The sequence below is a fragment of the Solea solea genome, chromosome 1, assembly GCF_958295425.1.
Source record: "Solea solea chromosome 1, fSolSol10.1, whole genome shotgun sequence".
NCBI lineage: Eukaryota > Metazoa > Chordata > Actinopteri > Pleuronectiformes > Soleidae > Solea > Solea solea.
In genome coordinates, this window is record NC_081134.1 from 20,465,597 (window position 1) to 20,483,206 (window position 17,610).

Here is a 17,610-nt window from a genome sequence, read left to right on the forward strand (position 1 = left end):
CAAACCAAAATGATTCCGTTTTTAAAATATTCACATTTAATCAAAAATCGTGTTAATCCGATGAATCAATTATCAAAATAGTTGGCGATTCATTTAGTAATTGATTGATAATCGATTCATTGTGTTTAGGGCTCTAATAAACACAGGAGGACGGTGTTGTTTATTTTAGTGACTTTGTTATGAATATTACTACTTCAATAGTCTGTAATTGTCATAACAATAACCTTTAAGTATAATGTAAATCAATTGATCTGAGAGAGGAATGGCTTCTTTCTTTCTTTAGCTCACTACAACACTCGCTCACTGACAGTGACGCCCTGAACATTACACTCATCCTAATGAGACCACACGGCTGATCTCATCCACTCTCATGGATGAGATTTAACATCCAATAATCTAAACTGAAGTTAATTTATCCTCAATGAGAACAGTTGTATTATTGACCGTTTCATTTCGCACTTATTTCGAGGGATCAAAGTTAAAGACCTGAAATATTTCATGATTACTAAAAATGAGGCAGCCCATGTCCAAGTGGAAGGGAATTGGGCTTGTAACCAGAGGGTTTCTGGCTCAAATCCCCCCCGAAAATCGTCCTGCTGCCCGTGTCCTCACACAGTCCATGTGTGTGTGTGTGTGTGTGTCTCTGCAGTGTGTTTGGCATCTCCCCGATCGTTCAGAGCAACTGCTCGTACACGTGGAAGCTCATCGTGCACCCGGAGAGAAAGTGGTACCATTTTGTGAATCCCATCATGCTGCTGCTCCTCTACTACACTCTGGCCACGCTGATCCGCCTCTGGCTGCAGGAGCCCATCGAACAGCTGACGGTGAGCAAAGTAAAGCACTCTCTGTCGCCACTGTCTCCACAGTCAGGTTTATTTTTTATATCAAAGGACACATACATTAAGATTTTGTGTTTTTTAAATTCTCATCTGTGGCCGACTGCAAATATGTACATTAATCATGCAAACATATAATAGTTTTGTTGATGCAGGAGGCAGTGGGTTTTTTTTATGTCAAAGTCAATAAGTGTCATAACGACCTCCATATCTTACACATTACACCATATACTTTTACGGTTATATATATATATATATATTATACTTTAACAGCTCTGTGCAGCTTTATTAACAACTGTCATAGTAAAAAAATGAAGGTAAACAAAGATTTAAAACTATGGTTGTGGTGTTTAATCACTTCAGAAGACCTATCATCCATTTTTGGCCGTCTTGCAATTTCGAAATAATATTTCACAAACACAATTATTGACATCTATAGATGGAAAAGAGACAAATGTGTTTTAAATGGTTATCCGATCTCACATGAAGCCATTTTGTTTCTCTCCCGCAGTGGAAACCTGTTTGAAAAGCAAACATTGAAACTAGATTATTACATAAAACACAAACCTACACTGATATTAATGCTGCTGAGAGGCTGCAGTCAGAGCTCAGGACTCAGAATGTTACACAATAAATAAAATCCCTGACAGTAAAACTGAAATAGATCCAGATTAAATTAGATTAAATGGTGAGTCACGTTGTTGCCTCGTGATCAGAAAACTGTATCGATGGAAGATTCCAGTCCAATCGATCACTGCTTCTTGAACCAGAGAATCTGTCCGTCCTGAGTCCTCAGTTCTTTGTACATGTGTGGATGAATTTTACCACATTTTCCAAGTCTGGAAAAATGCAGCAGGGAGCCACTTTAACTCCGTCTGGCTTCAAAATCAATATTTTGATGAGATAATTCTGTACTTGGAGGAGTAGACTGATTTGCATTCAATCAAGCTCTAGATGATTCTTTTATTACACTCCAGAAATGGTGTGTCTTCTTCTTCCTCAGTTGAAACCGCAGTTAAACGTCTTCCATGTTTTAGTTGTGTCGTAACCAAGTGGTAACCGATCATGACTTGGTCATGACGTTTTTCAGTCACACTGGTGTCCACTCACATGTGTCCTAATTTATCCCCAGTTTTCATCTAAATTATCATCATGTTCTAGTGAAGTAATCCTGAAAACAAGCGACTGAGACCTGAGCTGACAGTATAAATCACTTGAGAAGTAGAAGTGACTGCATTTTGCCCCCTGGTGGCTATTCAGTAAATTTATACTTCCACATTGGTGTCCTGAGGAAAACCAGAAGACTACGCCCACTTATCAGTCAATATGGCGAAATATGGAAACATCCGGAAGCTATTTGCTTTTTGAGAGCCTTTTTACAACCAAAATGACCCAAATAGAAATCCTCACACCTGACATGATGACGTGTGCAGGTCACATGATTTTGACCGGTATTTCACTGATAATGACACTGAAGCAAAAGTTCCTTGCAAAGTTCATGTAGTTTAGCCGTCAGCTCGACGCTGAGTTAATCAAAGTGCACTTCCACATTAACAGTGTTTTAGGACAGAGCGGGAGATCTGAACTCGACCGTGCGCCCACTTGATTTATCTGCGTCAGACTCCTGAAGCCTCTTCAACATCAGATAAACTCGTGAGTGCATTTTTACACAGGACTCTAGATTTTATCACTCGTCTCTTACTCTGAAAGTGCATCAGAAATGGATCTCACAATAAACAGCCAGCAGGAAAATATTACTGTACAGCCCGGTCTTCAAAAAGGCACCTGATTATTATTAGTAGTAGGGTTCGAGCAGGGCGCGTAGAACCCTATTGAAATGCAAGGAATTCTTATTTTTCTCTTTTTGAGGCCCTGAACATACCCAAAAACTCACAGATGTTTGCGACTGCATCAGAACTCATGAAAATGTACATGTGAAAGTCGTTCAGTGACCAAGTGTGGAAAATTGGAAGTGGGAGGGGCTAACGAAAATAGAAAAAAAGCTTTCATCAGGTGATTTTTTTTTTGAAAAGTTTCACGTACATGAACAAAAGTTGGTACACATGTTAATCATGTCAGGACGGTCCAAAATGTCAATGAGGACTTTACCGTCAGTCCTACAGGAAGTCCGCCATCTTGGACTAAACAGCCATTTTTGGCGACAGTGAGTAGAAGATTGACGGATACTGTGTTGTGTTAAGTGCACTCTCGTGGAGCTGTTGAGGAGGCTTTTAGTAGGAGATTTTAAACTCTAAAAGAACAGAACTTATACTCTACTTAATTCATAATGTATATTATGTCCAATAATATCACTTGGATTTTGTTTCTGAAAAGTGTCAATGCACATAAAAATAAATAGAACAGAATATTTACAGCATATATTGCTTTTAAAGGACTTTTTACAGATTATAAAAGGGTATAAAACAACACGTATACAAATAAAGATAAAGACCCTGAATCCAGCGCATCCTCCTTCACCTCGGAGCTCAGCTGCTTTGTCGTTGAATGGGATTATAGATTAGTATTTTTTATAGCGAGGTCAATACTTCCCTGGAAAACTCTGGGGCTGCATGGACTATTGATCTCCCCACGTAGGTGTGTGTGTGTGTGTGTGTGAGACAGAGACACGTTCTCACATTTCTTCAGATTGTAACAATGAAACATAATTACAACATAACTCAGAGGAGAGAGGCCACACTGAGACTGACCTTGTCTCTGCTAATATCTGGATGCACTCTGACCATCGCTCGATTAAGTCAGTGCTTTATGTAAAGTTCATTGTCTTGTGTTTATTCAGCAGTAAATCACCAGAAAAGAAAAGAAAAGAAAGTGACAGCAGATGAATTCATATATTAATAATCCAAAGATTTAAAATACACGGACGCCTAATGTGACTGTCGCAGCGTGATAAAACATTCTCTGAGTGAATTAAATTCTGAGTTGAATTTAATTCACTCAGAAAGTCCATAAATTAACATGAAAATAACTAGCATTACAATCACAACTTAAAGCTGTAGTGTGTAACCTTTGAATATAAAATGCCTGTAAACACAAACTTAATGCTCCACATGATTCTCTGTGGTTATCAGTGTAGTTATTCTGATCATGTCTGTGGTAAGGATGCTACTAACAACAGTCATCAATTATTGAAATGATTAGTCAGTGAATCGAATAATAAATCACACAATTTCCCAATGGCTCTTGTTTGCTGCCAGCATTTCAATTTACCTTGACGTTGTTTTGGGCAAAAATTCTTAATTTAAAAATATTTATTTTAATTAACATTGTGCAGGCTGTTTAGGATACCTCTACAAAAGATAAATAAAAATGCTTGAACAATTTGATTTATTATTTAAAATTGAAATCTAAGGACTGGCAAAGTTCTGATATAAGAAATAATGAACAAAACAACATTTTTTTAAAAAACTTTTCCCATAATAAAGATAAAATTACCTGCCGTCTCCTGCTGTTCACTGCACATGTGACTCAAAGCAAAGATAGGTCGAAAGCAGCATGTCTCACTCCAAATATGTATATATATATGCATATTTATATATATGTATAAATATGTATGTATATATGTGTATATATATATATATACTTGTGTATATATATATAAAAGCCGACAAATCTAGATTGAGCAGACAAGGTGGAAGAAGCACACAATCCAAGTAAAGCGAGAACACTTCACATAGCAGCTCTATAACATTCAGTATTGTTTGTCCGATATTGAAATTGCGTTGGCAAACTTTAAAAAAAAAAGAAAATGCATATATTTCAGAGCTAAATTATGCCAGTTGTCCTCTTATGATATATATTGTTATACATTATACCTTTATTGTTTACATTAGTTTAGATTAACTTAATTAATTCAAGGTAAGAATGTCAACCTTTTTCTTTTTTACAGTGTATAAGACCCAACAATATAAACTGTAATTCTTCGTCGGGCATTAGTACTGCTTATTATTGCAGCTGTCAACAAAAAAATGACACCGAAAATCACATGCTTTAAGTCTGTACTCAACTTCAAGGTATTGTTTGTAATATAACCTCTTTCAATAATTCCGTTGGCATTTCCTGGTACAACATTATTCTGTCTTGTGTGAGGATGCGTGCTCTCAAATCCCTGAAACGCAGGAAACTGCACCTAGAACAAAGGGAACCAAAGAGAAAGCATTTGCCTTTATGTTTTTTTTCTTTTGTGGTACTTGCACGCTGTCAGAAGGATTACTTGTTCTTTATGAAATGCAGAATAATGTGTGGACACAAATGTAGATAATGTTAAAGGTTGCTCAGATACTGAGAGGTTGATTAAAAACCGTCCTTCTGGGTTGAGCCTGTGCCGATATACGTCGTCTAAAGTGTCTATCACTGTTGTTTCAGGACGACAAAGACAGCAATGTGTGCGAGGAGGAGGATCTGATTGGAAACAGAACCAGTAACTCGGCCAACAGGAAGCGGCAGCTGTGGTGGGAGTCGCGTCAGGGCACCGATGAGAAAAACGTACGCGAGGGTGACAACACATGCCTGACAAAGCACAGATCACTGAAGTCATCAAAGCCAATGTGCCGTATGATTCACTCTGTAAACAACACGAGTGGCTTCAAGTATTTCATCAACTTTGCATTCCTTCAGAACAAACACAACACACTTCCTGGTTTGCGTTCTTAACAGATCATAGCTAATAACAGATAATAACAGGAAACCGAGTCTTTGTTAAACTGTGAACTCGAGCTGTTGCTGTTTTCACCTTCTGAGTAGACTCAGGAGGTTCGGCTGTGAACACACACACACACACACACACTGACCTTGTTCCCATATTAAGGAAGGAAAGTAGTCTGTCTCCATCGTCCACCTCCTGAGGTTTAAAAGCTTTTAGGTTGTACAGACACAGATGAGCGATAGGCTCGATTTACAAGAGTAATACTGCTCCTGCTTTGTTCCTGCTTATCAGCGACTATAAAGAACAAGGAGGCCTTTGACTTCGGCCGCTCATCGATAACACACCTTGTCTTGTATGCTTCTTCTTTTTTTCCTTCTCCTCCCAGCTCCTCTCCACCCAGGATGGCATCAGTACGACTGAGGTGGGAGCTGCTCTGGATGTGTCTTAAATCTGTGCTTCTCACCCCCATTCACGCTCCTCACAGCCTTTGTACAAGGAAGAAGGAGTCACTGCAACGTGCTTTTCACACTGCACACAACGCTGCTCTTAGCTCGATCTCCATGGCGCAAGTTTTCTGCAGGTCGGGGCTGTCGCAGTAACCCCGTAAACTAAATACTGCGCTACGAACACCTCTTAAATTCAGAGGTTGGAATTGGGAGGGAATTTCATGGATGCAAACATATCTTGGGCTAGTCATTGTTAGCGATACCAGACAATAATAACACTCTACACCAGGGGTCTACAACCCTTTTTTAACATTTATTCTTTTTGCTTATTTAAACCCAAACAAACTGAATGAGCTAGTTTTAGTATTATCAGTTGTCACGGTCATTGTTGCTGTTCATCTCAACACTATTCACTCATCAAACTGACAGCAGCGACAACTGTTTGATTGACTAACTAACTAGTTGGCAAATAATCATGTTGGCTTGAAATTTGTGCTCGATTATTGAAACCTTTTGCGAGCGACTTAGAAAGGGGCCGGGAGCTATTGGTAGCGTGCGAGCTACACACTGGAGACGGTACACGGCATAAGCAACATGTCCACAGACAAAAATAACACAGTACCATGTGCACAACTGATTTATTGTTAAACAAAAATAGTGTAATTAGTGCGATTACATGCATGTTAAAAGTTTTTTAGTCTGACTTTAGTCAGTTTTCTTAATGTCATATGTAAACACGTTAGCGCGACTAAAATCGAGCTAGTCTTAGTCCGACTAACATACCTGGATATTACGATTGATAGTCCGATTACTCCTGCATGTATACGCTTCGGACTGGAGTTGGACTTGTCGTTCTCGGTCATTGACCCGGAAGTAGAAGTAGACAACATATAAAGTGCAGTAGCGGTGTCTTTCTTTGGACAACACGACAACCACTATGCTCAGGTATGAAACATACAGAACCACAGCATGATCCATCGGCCAAAAAATCTATTTTCTCCCCAACATGTATAGTCAGACTCGGCAAGTTGTCCAATTGCCCGTCTTAGTCAGACTACGGCCTCAGCAGCCATCGTAGAAGGATCTCCTCCTCAACTCCACAGACCAAAGATATTCAGTTTACTGTCTTAAAAATCTGAATACATGATTATTTGATCATCAAAACAGTCAGTAACTAATTTTACAGTTAGTTCATCCATTAACCATTAATCTGATTAAATTGCAGCCTTTGTGTTTTGCTTATTGCGTTTCTTCAAAGTGTCTAATTGTTCAGCCTGACTTTTAACCACAAAGTCACTCCTCCTGACTTTGAATAACACACTAATTCGATTCATCTCTGAGGCTAATAAGATGCCTCAGAAGTGTGATTTAGCCCAAGGTCTATCTCTCCATTTTAAAAGTTTAAAGGGCTTTTCAGTACAGTTATGCCTCTCTCCTGTCTGCAGTCTCATTAAGTTAACAGAGAGGGAATTTCTTAATAAAAATGGCTGTAAACGACGCTAAAGCCTCACATTAGCTTTGTAATAAAGGGATTTTCTAATTGCCAGGATAGATAGATGTTTAAATACACATATGAGTACATAATAAAAGAATGTGCAGTGTGAAAAGCAAAGGGAAAAACAAATGCCCTTTTTACTGCCTCACCAAGTCACAAAGTGTTTTCATAAAGCCGCTTCTGTGATTAAGAAATAAAAGCTCAACCACAAAATATCCAGTTGGTAAATAATTGAAGCGCATAATTGTCGTCGCGGCGCGTTTGTCTTTGTGAGGCAGAATTCTGTGCAGTCGTTTTAATCCCACATCACAGCAGTTCCACTTGTAACGTTTGTAGAAATGGGGTTTTTAATTTTTGAACGTCGGTCCCCAGGCCGTGCCCACGTCAAACGGGACGTCCTTCGAGTTTGTCACGACCGAGAATGGACCGGTCTGTCTGGACTTATACTCCACCCCGCAGTATAAAATGGACCAGCCCAACGATGGCACAGGTGAGCTGATTTCAGTGTATTCAAATTTTTAAGCCCAGTTGATGATGAATTAAAACTTGTTTTTTCAGTGTTGTTAACGTCGACGTTACATAATAAAAATGCAGTTTATAGTAAAAATGAATAAAAAATTGTTAATTTACTGCCACAGTTATTGTTAACTGTCAGGAGAAATAACACTGTTTATAATCAACAATGAGTCAAGAAGCACAGTGTTCAACAACTACATCATAAAAATGCTGCTTTATTACTACATATAATGAATTATAATACAACCCCCACAGTAGAATACATAATGGTGGAGTCCAGATTTCTGCTGGCTGATCCTTTCAGCTCAATGCTCCCTTCTGGAAAGTGTAACCAGAACAAGTACGGCGGGCACAACTCGACTGTCTTTCTGAAGGTTTATTCCACATACACAGTTAAGCAGCAATTAGGCAGTTATTAGTTTGAAATTAGGTTGTAAAACCGACAAGACGTACAGGTTCTGATGATAGATAGATGTTCAAAGGCACATACGAAGGTTAATATATAACAAAACATGGCTTTGACAATGCACCTTAAAGGCACTTTAAAGGCAACGGTGCTTTGATACCAATTACAACAATGAACAGATAAATAGAATGAAAGATAAATAGCTTTGCCTGCTAGAAAGTTCTACAGGAGGTTTTGCTCTCTTCCACGATTCTGAATCAGGTTTGTGAAGTTATTGAAGGGCCATTCTTTTACCAACAAACCTGTGTTATTACAAAGTGGGCGTGTGGAGTTTGAATAATGTGAAGACATCTTTTTTCCTGGCAGGTTGTGATTGTGTGTCCAACACAAGAAACAGCTTGTTGTTGCATTTTTGGAAGTTAGTGTTTTTAGATGACGCTTTTTGTGACACAAGTGGTTAGGGTTACTTGTGTGACGGTTCAGGCGTCTGATGTGTCAACACCTACCTTTCTTTTTCAACAACTGTTTTCTTGTGATTTAAAAACTTTAAAAACTGAGGCAACTGTTAGACTGACAACGGGACACCTCTGAGTTGGATTGGATGTAAATGTAAGCTTGAAATTTGTGCTTGAAAGGGACCGGGAGCTATTGGTAGCGTGCGACAGTACACGGCATAAGCTACACATACAAAATTAGAACTGTGCTATAAGTACAACTAATTTATTGTTAAACAAATATAGTGTAGTTAGTGCGTTTACATGCATATTAAAAGTCGGATTTTAGTTGGACTAAGACAATAATTCGGTTTCCTTAATGTCACGTAACTAAACAATATCACGCTAGTCTTAGTCGGACTAACATACCTGGATATTGCGATTGATAGTCTGATAACTCTTGCATGTATACGCTCAGTCGAACTGGAGTCGGACTTGTCGGACTTTACCTTTCGTTTTCAACAACTGTTTTCTTGTGATTTTAAAACTTTCAAAACTGTGCAGAAGTTAAATTCCAAACCACATGGCTGCCATGTGGTTTGTTGATACAGCGGGTGGGGTCATTGTTCCAGACCTACAGTATTCTGAAATACTTGACATTCCCTTGTCACCGCTCTGGAGAACCCTTTGAGATCACAATGCATGTGTGTGTAAAGTAAATAAGATATTAAATTAATAATAATAATAACAACTCCTTCAGTTGCAGTAGGATCCTTCTGATTCTTCACCTGATACGAATGGGTTTCGTCGTCTTTGCTAGCTTAACACAGCTTTTATCTGCTGCCTCCTGGGATCTCTGCTGATCTCGTTTGTCCTCCCAGGGCACAACAGATAATCACAATCTTCACTTTTTAATAATTACAGCCCCCGCAGTAAACAGTCTAGTTGCCTGACATAAAACCTGGTATGCTGTATATGATGGCAGGTGTACACTTCCTGCCAAAATGGTGTCGTTTTTGATTGCTTCATGCTACCGGTGGCTCTACAGTAACTATCCAAGTGTCGTGTGTGTGTTCTCCAACCAGAGAAGAAGGATGAAAGTGTGTACGAAGTGTGTTTGCCCCCGGAGGATTTGGCGCTGGACGGCGGCGGCGAAGAGAAGTCTGAGGGAAGCGAGGACGGGATTAAGCAGAGAGGAGTGAGCGCCATGGTCAAAGTCTTCCATTTCATCATGAAACAGAGCTACATCTGCGCTCTCATCGCCATGATGGTGAGTTTTAGTAACGCAGCCCACAGGTGGCGTAACATAGGAAGTACAGAAAGTTGCTTAAGTATTTGTGCATTTAAAACTGACCCGACAAGAGAAAAAACACAGATCTTACTTTTTTTTTAAAAATGCTAATGGAGACGTGGCTGCTTTTACCCAGTATGTATTTATAGTTTAATAAGACTCACGCCATAAAAAGCAGCACAATAACTCTAATCTGGACAAGTTCAAAGCCACTGAGTTTGGTCAGTAAACACCAACTATCACTGCTTCCTTTATCGACTTTAGACCAAGATGTCCTTGAGCAAAGCACCGAACCACTCTGACACTCTGAGCACTTTTAATATGATATGATTTAAAAAGAGGAGGAGCGTCTGATTCCAGCTCAACATTCCTGGATGAATCATAGATTGAAAAAGAACAGAATCTTGGTTTGATTTCGATGATGACTTGGAAACTCAGATTGCAGCGTGTATTAGTCATTCATTCCTATTAATAACAGTCGAAAATGTGTAAAAAATAAAAACAAGCTCAGTTTAAGCACTGTTGCTTGTTGCTGGACATCAAGAGTTCAAGTTTATCTTATTAATAAAAATTAAAAACTACAGAACTTCCTTCCTTACTGCACACTATAATACAATTTATAATAATGGTCAAGATGTATTATTTCCAATGATGTTCACTTAACGTTGTGATTGGGCCTTAATGTGATTTTTAATTTTTTAGTAAAACATTTAACGATATAGTGGAGACTCTCCTGCTCATATGTTCACCTCGGACTCATAAATTTAAGATTTTATATATTTTTTCCCCCTCAATCTTCCTTGTTTTGGTTAAAAGTTGCATAACTTTCGATTTCCTCTTGTTCCATACAAACAAAAAAGGGGACATTAATTTAATTTGAATACAGACTGCATAGAGATCTAGACTTGATTCTGTTCTCCTTCATTCAAAACCACACTGGCTGCTCCCAAAACCATCATCCCAGAAGAATGTAGGTTAAATAAAACTGAACTGGTGTAAATCTGTGGAAATAGAGAAAGAAAAGAAGAAAAACACAAATTAATGAATAATGTTGTTTTCTGAGCAGTCAAAACTTGTCGTGTTTGTATGTCTGCAAATAAAAAATGAGCCCAAATACCCAAAGGTCACTTCTCATACTCACTTATTTATTATTCATGCAGCATTTGTTTGTAATTCTTGTTATTTTTGCTCCTCAGGCGTGGAGCATCACGTACGTCAGCTGGCTCACGTTTGTCTTCCTTATCTGGTCGTGCATGCTGTGGATGGTGAGGGACCGGCGGCGCTACGCCATGCTGTCGTCGCCCTTCATGGTCGCCTACGGCAACCTGCTGATCGTCCTGCAGTACATCTGGAGCTTCGAGGACATGCCCGAGGTCCCGGGCTTCTTCGTGAAGAAGAGGAACCCCTTCCACTCGCTCTCGTCCAAGGTTTGTGGAACGAGAGCAAAGCAAAGCGACAGACGCAAGACTATTGACGATAGAAAGTCTGTCATATAAAACAAAGCCACGTTTGTAGTATTTGGACATATTCTGGACACGCTCCAATCCTTTCATGTTGGCAGCGACTGAACCTGACCTAAAAGTGTCTCACTCATCCCGTTATATTTAAATCACCGCACCTCATACGTCTTCTCTTTCACATCTGGGGCAAAACTGTATTTCAAAGTTTATTTAAAGTCTCAGATGGATGTCACACACGCACTGATAGTTTAGACAACTCAATGCAGGAGTTTAAAAAAACTCCATTCTGATTGAGTGTATAAACAAGTTGTGTCTCCTGTTAAATGCTGATGATTTGTTGGTTGCTCTGTTGGGTGTAGGTCCTGTGTCTGCTGAGCTTCTGGCTGCTGCTGAGACAAACGCTCACCGAGCGATGGGAAAAACAAAAGGACGACAGCGCCGGCCTCTTAGACGTTCACGTGGAGGACCAGGAGAAGAAGGGTAAGCTCGGGAATCTTGTTTTTGCAGACTGTCGTTGTGAATCATTTTTTGTAGAAATTCTAACGGTCAAACTATTTCGTCAGAAACATGTTATTACTGTAATATTATCTCTTACTGCCCCACTATTACATTCCAAAAAGGATGCTATTACCTCCTTATTACAAAATGAATACACACTATCACATGATAGTTCAGTCATTACTGTAAAGGTTTCTTTTCATTGTTTGGGAGACTTTTAGTATAACTACACAGTCACATGTCCAAACCTTTTTTGAACAAGGGCCATATTTGATAATGTAAAAGATTTCCGGGGGGCCAATGGTGCTTTTTGTATGTAAAATGTAACCATATCTAAGCCGTGGAGGAGTGAACAGATGAAAGAAAAATTGCCTTTCTTTCCACATCTGGAGTGAAATAACAAAAACATAACATAACATTTTTGTACAAATCTGTCCCTGGCCATAAATAATACGTTATAAAACCGAAGCTGCGCGCCGCACAACATCTCACCTGCGGGCTGTAGTTTGGACACCCCTGGTCTAAGCCTTCAGGGTCAGTCCAAATCCATTTCTGGTAGTTTTACATTGCAAGAAACATGATTCAGAAAGGGTTTAAAATCTTGGCAATAAGTCTTTTAAATGTACTTTAGGCCAGGGCCCTGGTTAACAGAGGCCACGGTCTGTCACTGCCATGTTTCCACAAAACCAGCCAGCGTGTGCTTTTAGCATGTTGGGATCCCCAAGCGCCCCCACACCATCCTCGCCAATGGTTATGTTTTGTTATTTTACTCCAGAGGTGGAAAGAAAGGCAATTTTTCTTTCATTTGTTCACTCCTCTGCCATTGGAACCACTTCCAATGGCTCCTTTCCAGATGACTGAGCTTCTTCTCACCACCCAACCTCTAAGAGAGACCTCAGCCACCCTTCTGAGAACACCCTTTTCAGCCGCTTGTAGCCACTATCTCATTCTTTCAGTCACGACCCCCGCACTCATGACCGTAGGAACAAAGATTGACTGTAAGATCGAGAGCGTTGCCTTTTGGCTCAGATGATGGCACAACAACGGTGCAGTCGAGCCAATGTGAGATTAACAATATCTTTTGTGGTATGCAAATGCTTACTCGGGAGGGGTTAGAAGAAGAGTTTGTTACAGTCTGAGGTTTTTACCAACGAATGTCACACGTGTAGTGGGTGCAGATCATTGTATTCTTAGTAGAAGATTAAAGGAATACTTCACCGATTAGCATTTAGCTTTGTATAACTAGAATAGGGGGAGTATTTTTGAAAAATTGTGATCCCAACCTCAGTTTCCCCTGAGTCGAGAAATATCTTCATTCTTCTCTCTGTTACGTGTCCACCAGTGACACTTGGTCCTATTAGCGTAACTGTTAGCAAAGATGGCGGACACTGTTTACATTGTGGGAATGAGGTCCTGTCCCCCTACGAGTGGGTCTAAAAAGTGCAGAATTAGCGTTGCAGTTTCAAGCCTTGGACCAAGAATGAAGATATTTAAATACTACGCCTATTCTAGTAATACAAAGTTAAATGCAAATCGGTGAAGTATTCCTATTAAAAGTTCGATCCCCGGCTCCTGGTTCACAGGTGGATGTGTCCCTGGGCAAGAACCTTAACCCGAAATTACTCCTGGTGCTCTGAGTTATCGTCAAGACTAAAAAATGCTACAAAAATACAGATACGTTTATGATTTATTTATTAATTACAACAAAAGAAGGACAAAAAAAGGAGCAAAAGAAGCACAGACACACAAGGTCCTACTATGTTGTATGCTCTGGAAAAACTGTGATTGGCTGCTGTGTTATATAGAGGAGGAGGACTCTGAAGACCGAGGCGAGCAGGACATCATGCACGTCCTGGGCAGCATGGTCATGGCCATGCTGGTCAAATACTGGATCTACATCTGCGGCGGCATGTTCTTCTTCGTCAGCTTCGAGGGAACCATCGTCATGTACAAGATCATCTACATGATGATGTTCCTCTCCTGCGTGGCTCTCTACCAGGTACCAAACACACACACACTCACACACATCATGTCCTGTCAGAGCAAAACAAAAGAAAGTTTTCAGATTTAGCACATGGGTGGGACGCTGTCAAGTCTCCAAATCCAATTTCCCCAATAACAGAAGGTGCTGACAATTTTATGGGCGTCATAAAGTTTGTGTACAGCAGGCCTCATAATCCACAGTGTATTCCTGACTGTTTTATATCTTCAACTGCCGCATTAAAGTCGCCCTAAATCCACATGTCCCTTCGCCTCCCTCGTTTTAGGTTGATTCATTAAAGCTGTTAAGGTCCTTGTTATTCACTTTCTCTTCCATTCTTTTCCCTCTTCCAGGTGCACTACGAGTGGTGGAGGAGGATCCTCAAGTACTTCTGGATGTCGGTGGTAATGTACACCATGCTGGTGCTCACGCTGGTCTACACCTTCCAGTTCAAAGGCTCCGTGGAGTTCTGGTCCAACATGTTAGGCATGGACAAACAGAGGTGAGCTGATCCTTTGTCAGTGATTTTCTCCAGGAATGAGGAAAACATTAATTCAATAATTTGGCAATCGCCACAAGGCTATCATTAGACACCAATCCTGCTTATTACATTACATTACATTACATTACATTACATTACAAGTATTATTGACACAAATACTCATCAGTACTTATTGATACATCTATATATGTTGTTGTGAGAAGGAGCAAAGTTTGTGAGTGAGACCACAGACTTCTCTGTATTTAAGGCTTTTTTTTACACTTAACCTAGCCGGTGTTGTAATATAATGAAGTACAAATACTTTGTAACTGTACTTAAGTACAACATTCATGTATCTGTAACTTACTCTGTTCTAGCAACTTTTACTCCACAACATTTCCTCTCACTATCTTTGTTACTACCAAATAAAATCAGCAGAAGAAGAAGAAGAGTTGGTATTATGGTCTTTATTTATATAGAGCTTTTCTAGTCTTGATTCGCTTTCAAGGACACATATTAGAATAGCAGAGCCAGGAATTTAACCCACAGCCTGCCAGCTGAAAGACAACTCACCCTACCACTGAGCCACCATGGCTCCATCCTAACAACTTCAACTTCTACCAAAGTCATTTTCTGGTAAAGGTACTTGTACTTTTACTCAAGTATCTCTTTTTAGGTACTTTATACAAGACTGAACCCAGCAATAGTTTTTAAGTCTGTAGCCGCGTTTTCCATCAAATGGAATGGTTTGGTTTGGTTTGGGACGTGGGGTTAAGTGTCTTGCCCAAGGACACGTTGGCATTTTGAAAAGACCGTCGCTGGCTCACTGGTATTATAACGTCTGTGTAGAGTAAAAAATACAAGACAACTTATTTTGTCTCGGCAGACATGTTGACATGGTTCAGCAGGAAAAGCACAGGTGTTAGTGACCACATTAATGGTGTCTCATTAAGTCAATGCACCTGGAAACGAAGTGGAATTCAGACATTTTTCATTTGATTATTAATAGCAGTGCTTGTCATTTTATGTTTTACATGTGCATGTCATACACTAATACACACTATAAAAAATGCTAGATAAAGCACATCATCTCAAAACTCACAAAAAACACGATACCGTCAAGTGTTTTCTTTTTTTCTTGCTGTAACTTTAATTAAAACTAACGTAAGTGTGTGTGTCTGTGCAGCTTGAAGGACCTGGGTCTGGAGCAGTTCACTGTGTCCCAGCTCTTCACCAGGATCTTCATCCCCACATCCTTCCTGCTGGTGTGTATCCTCCACCTGCATTACTTCCACGACCGCTTCCTCCAGCTCACCGACCTGCAGGCTGTGGTGGCGAAAGAGCAGAGCACGATCTACAGGTGAGACACACACACACACACACACACAGCCTTTGTTGACGTCTTTTGATCTTTCTTTCGTTCTTTTGTTCTTGGTTGAAGTTCAAATGATTGAATTGTAGTATATTGTGTAACAGTTCTGACGACCTGCCCGCTCAGAAACTGCTGAAAGCAAACTGATTGAGTTCAGTCGTCCGTTCTACTTGCTCAGCAATATTTGTCTGTGATGTTAAAAATCCTGGGAGGTTTTATGCGTGTCCTGCATGAAACCAACATGACTAAAATGAAAAGTTACATTTTTTGGGCAGGGTTTCTAAACCATAAGTTTTGACATTTCAATCATCACACATAGCTTAAGTTTGAGCTTCTTCTATTAATATTAGAATTAATGTGACTTAACGAGTCAAAGAACATCTTTTACAGCATTGTAGATTGGGTTGCGATTGTTTGTCACCTTTAAAACATGATCCCCAAATTTAAAAGTTTGGAAAACAGTGATTTACAGCAACACCTAAAGTCAGATGTGAGAGTAATAAAGTAAGAGTAGTAAAACAGCTGTGATTTTACTTGAGAGGCAAAAACTGGACTGACATCATAACACAGGGTTCCCACGGGTTCTGGAAATCCTTGAAAGTTTGTGTATTTAAAAAAAAAAAATTAAATGCCCTTGAAAATGTTTGAATATTGCCCTACATAGACATGGGTCATTGAAAGTCCTTGAATATTGTTCAAGTAAGAAGTGAAGTTGATATTTAGGTAAATGTCTTGCTTGTTTGTTATGACGCCACCTATTGTTTCATGACCTGTGTTGCCCTTGATGGACATAGACGAGGCCTACGCAACGAGTGAGTAATGGTTTAAGCAAGAGAGAGAAAGTGACGAGGTGACGTCTGAGAAATGAAAATTCCAAGATCTCTGTCTCAACGATCCCAAGGATTAAGCTGTGTCAGCACATTCGGTCCTTGAATTTGATGTCAACCAAGGCGTGGGAACCCTGATCACGTTATTCCAAAATCACACTATCTTATGTTTGCATGAAAAACCATGAAATTAGAAATATCCGTCACTCACTGGCACTGGAAATCCTCATGTACTCACCCTGTTAAACCATCTGTCACATGCTTTCTCGTGCAGCTCTGTGTGACAGCGTTCACACTCTCACGTGTTTGTTTTTCACTGTGTCGCCTTGTTGTCGCCGTGTTTGTTGTGTCTGCCGCTCGCTTGCTCGCCCACGTCTCTGTGACCTGCCCTCATCTCTCCTCTGCACACCATTTCTCCATTTTGCAGCCACGCTAAAGTCAGCGGGCGACTCAATCTCATCATGGATAGGTGGGTATTTTAGCTTGCTTTTCTGTGGCATCATCCACCGACATCCCACTTCCTCCCGGATTATTATTGTCTGCCCTCTTGACCTTTGTCGGAGACGGTTCACCAGTGAACGCCTGGAATCCTTAAATTCCTCTTGTTTTGACATCTCACTAAAACCCCCCCATGTATTTATTGTGTTATTTTGCTTGTATCCTCCTCCTCCTGTCCTCTTGGTTACATTTCTGGAATTTTTTGAACACTTCCCGTATCCAGCCCAGCCCTTTCCTCAGTAAAAGAAAAACCCTCTTTTCCTTCTCTGCAGTAGTTTGACAAACTGTCCGGCCTTTGTGAGACCTCGTCTTTGTCAAGCATGATTCAATCTGCAAACACTCTTCTTCCCTTTGAGTATCTTTGCCAATAACCCTCACTCCCCCTCTGTGCGATGAACTCCTGAGA

At 40.0% G+C, this 17,610-nt stretch overlaps 1 protein-coding gene across 10 annotated transcripts in view; it reads left to right on the forward strand.

Annotated features, from left to right (window-relative positions):
• The window catches only part of LOC131442837 (piezo-type mechanosensitive ion channel component 2), a 105,392-nt gene that overhangs the window by 37,525 nt on the left and 50,257 nt on the right, over positions 1-17,610 (forward strand). For 7 of the 10 annotated variants that reach the window (XR_009233600.1, XM_058612467.1, XM_058612799.1 and 4 more), the window contains exons 8-18: positions 650-824; positions 5,220-5,339; positions 5,885-5,920; positions 7,813-7,930; positions 9,882-10,066; positions 11,284-11,514; positions 11,907-12,027; positions 13,851-14,044; positions 14,380-14,528; positions 15,694-15,867; positions 17,134-17,175. Coding sequence is in view for 9 of the 10 variants with exons in the window: in XM_058612467.1 (XP_058468450.1) it covers positions 650-824; positions 5,220-5,339; positions 5,885-5,920; positions 7,813-7,930; positions 9,882-10,066; positions 11,284-11,514; positions 11,907-12,027; positions 13,851-14,044; positions 14,380-14,528; positions 15,694-15,867; positions 17,134-17,175 (1,545 nt within the window). In the remaining variant the exon portion in view is untranslated. The remainder of the gene's footprint in view (positions 1-649; positions 825-5,219; positions 5,340-5,884; positions 5,921-7,812; positions 7,931-9,881; positions 10,067-11,283; positions 11,515-11,906; positions 12,028-13,850; positions 14,045-14,379; positions 14,529-15,693; positions 15,868-17,133; positions 17,176-17,610) is intronic. The other 3 variants (XM_058612631.1, XM_058612991.1, XM_058612487.1) reach the window with 2 other exon arrangements.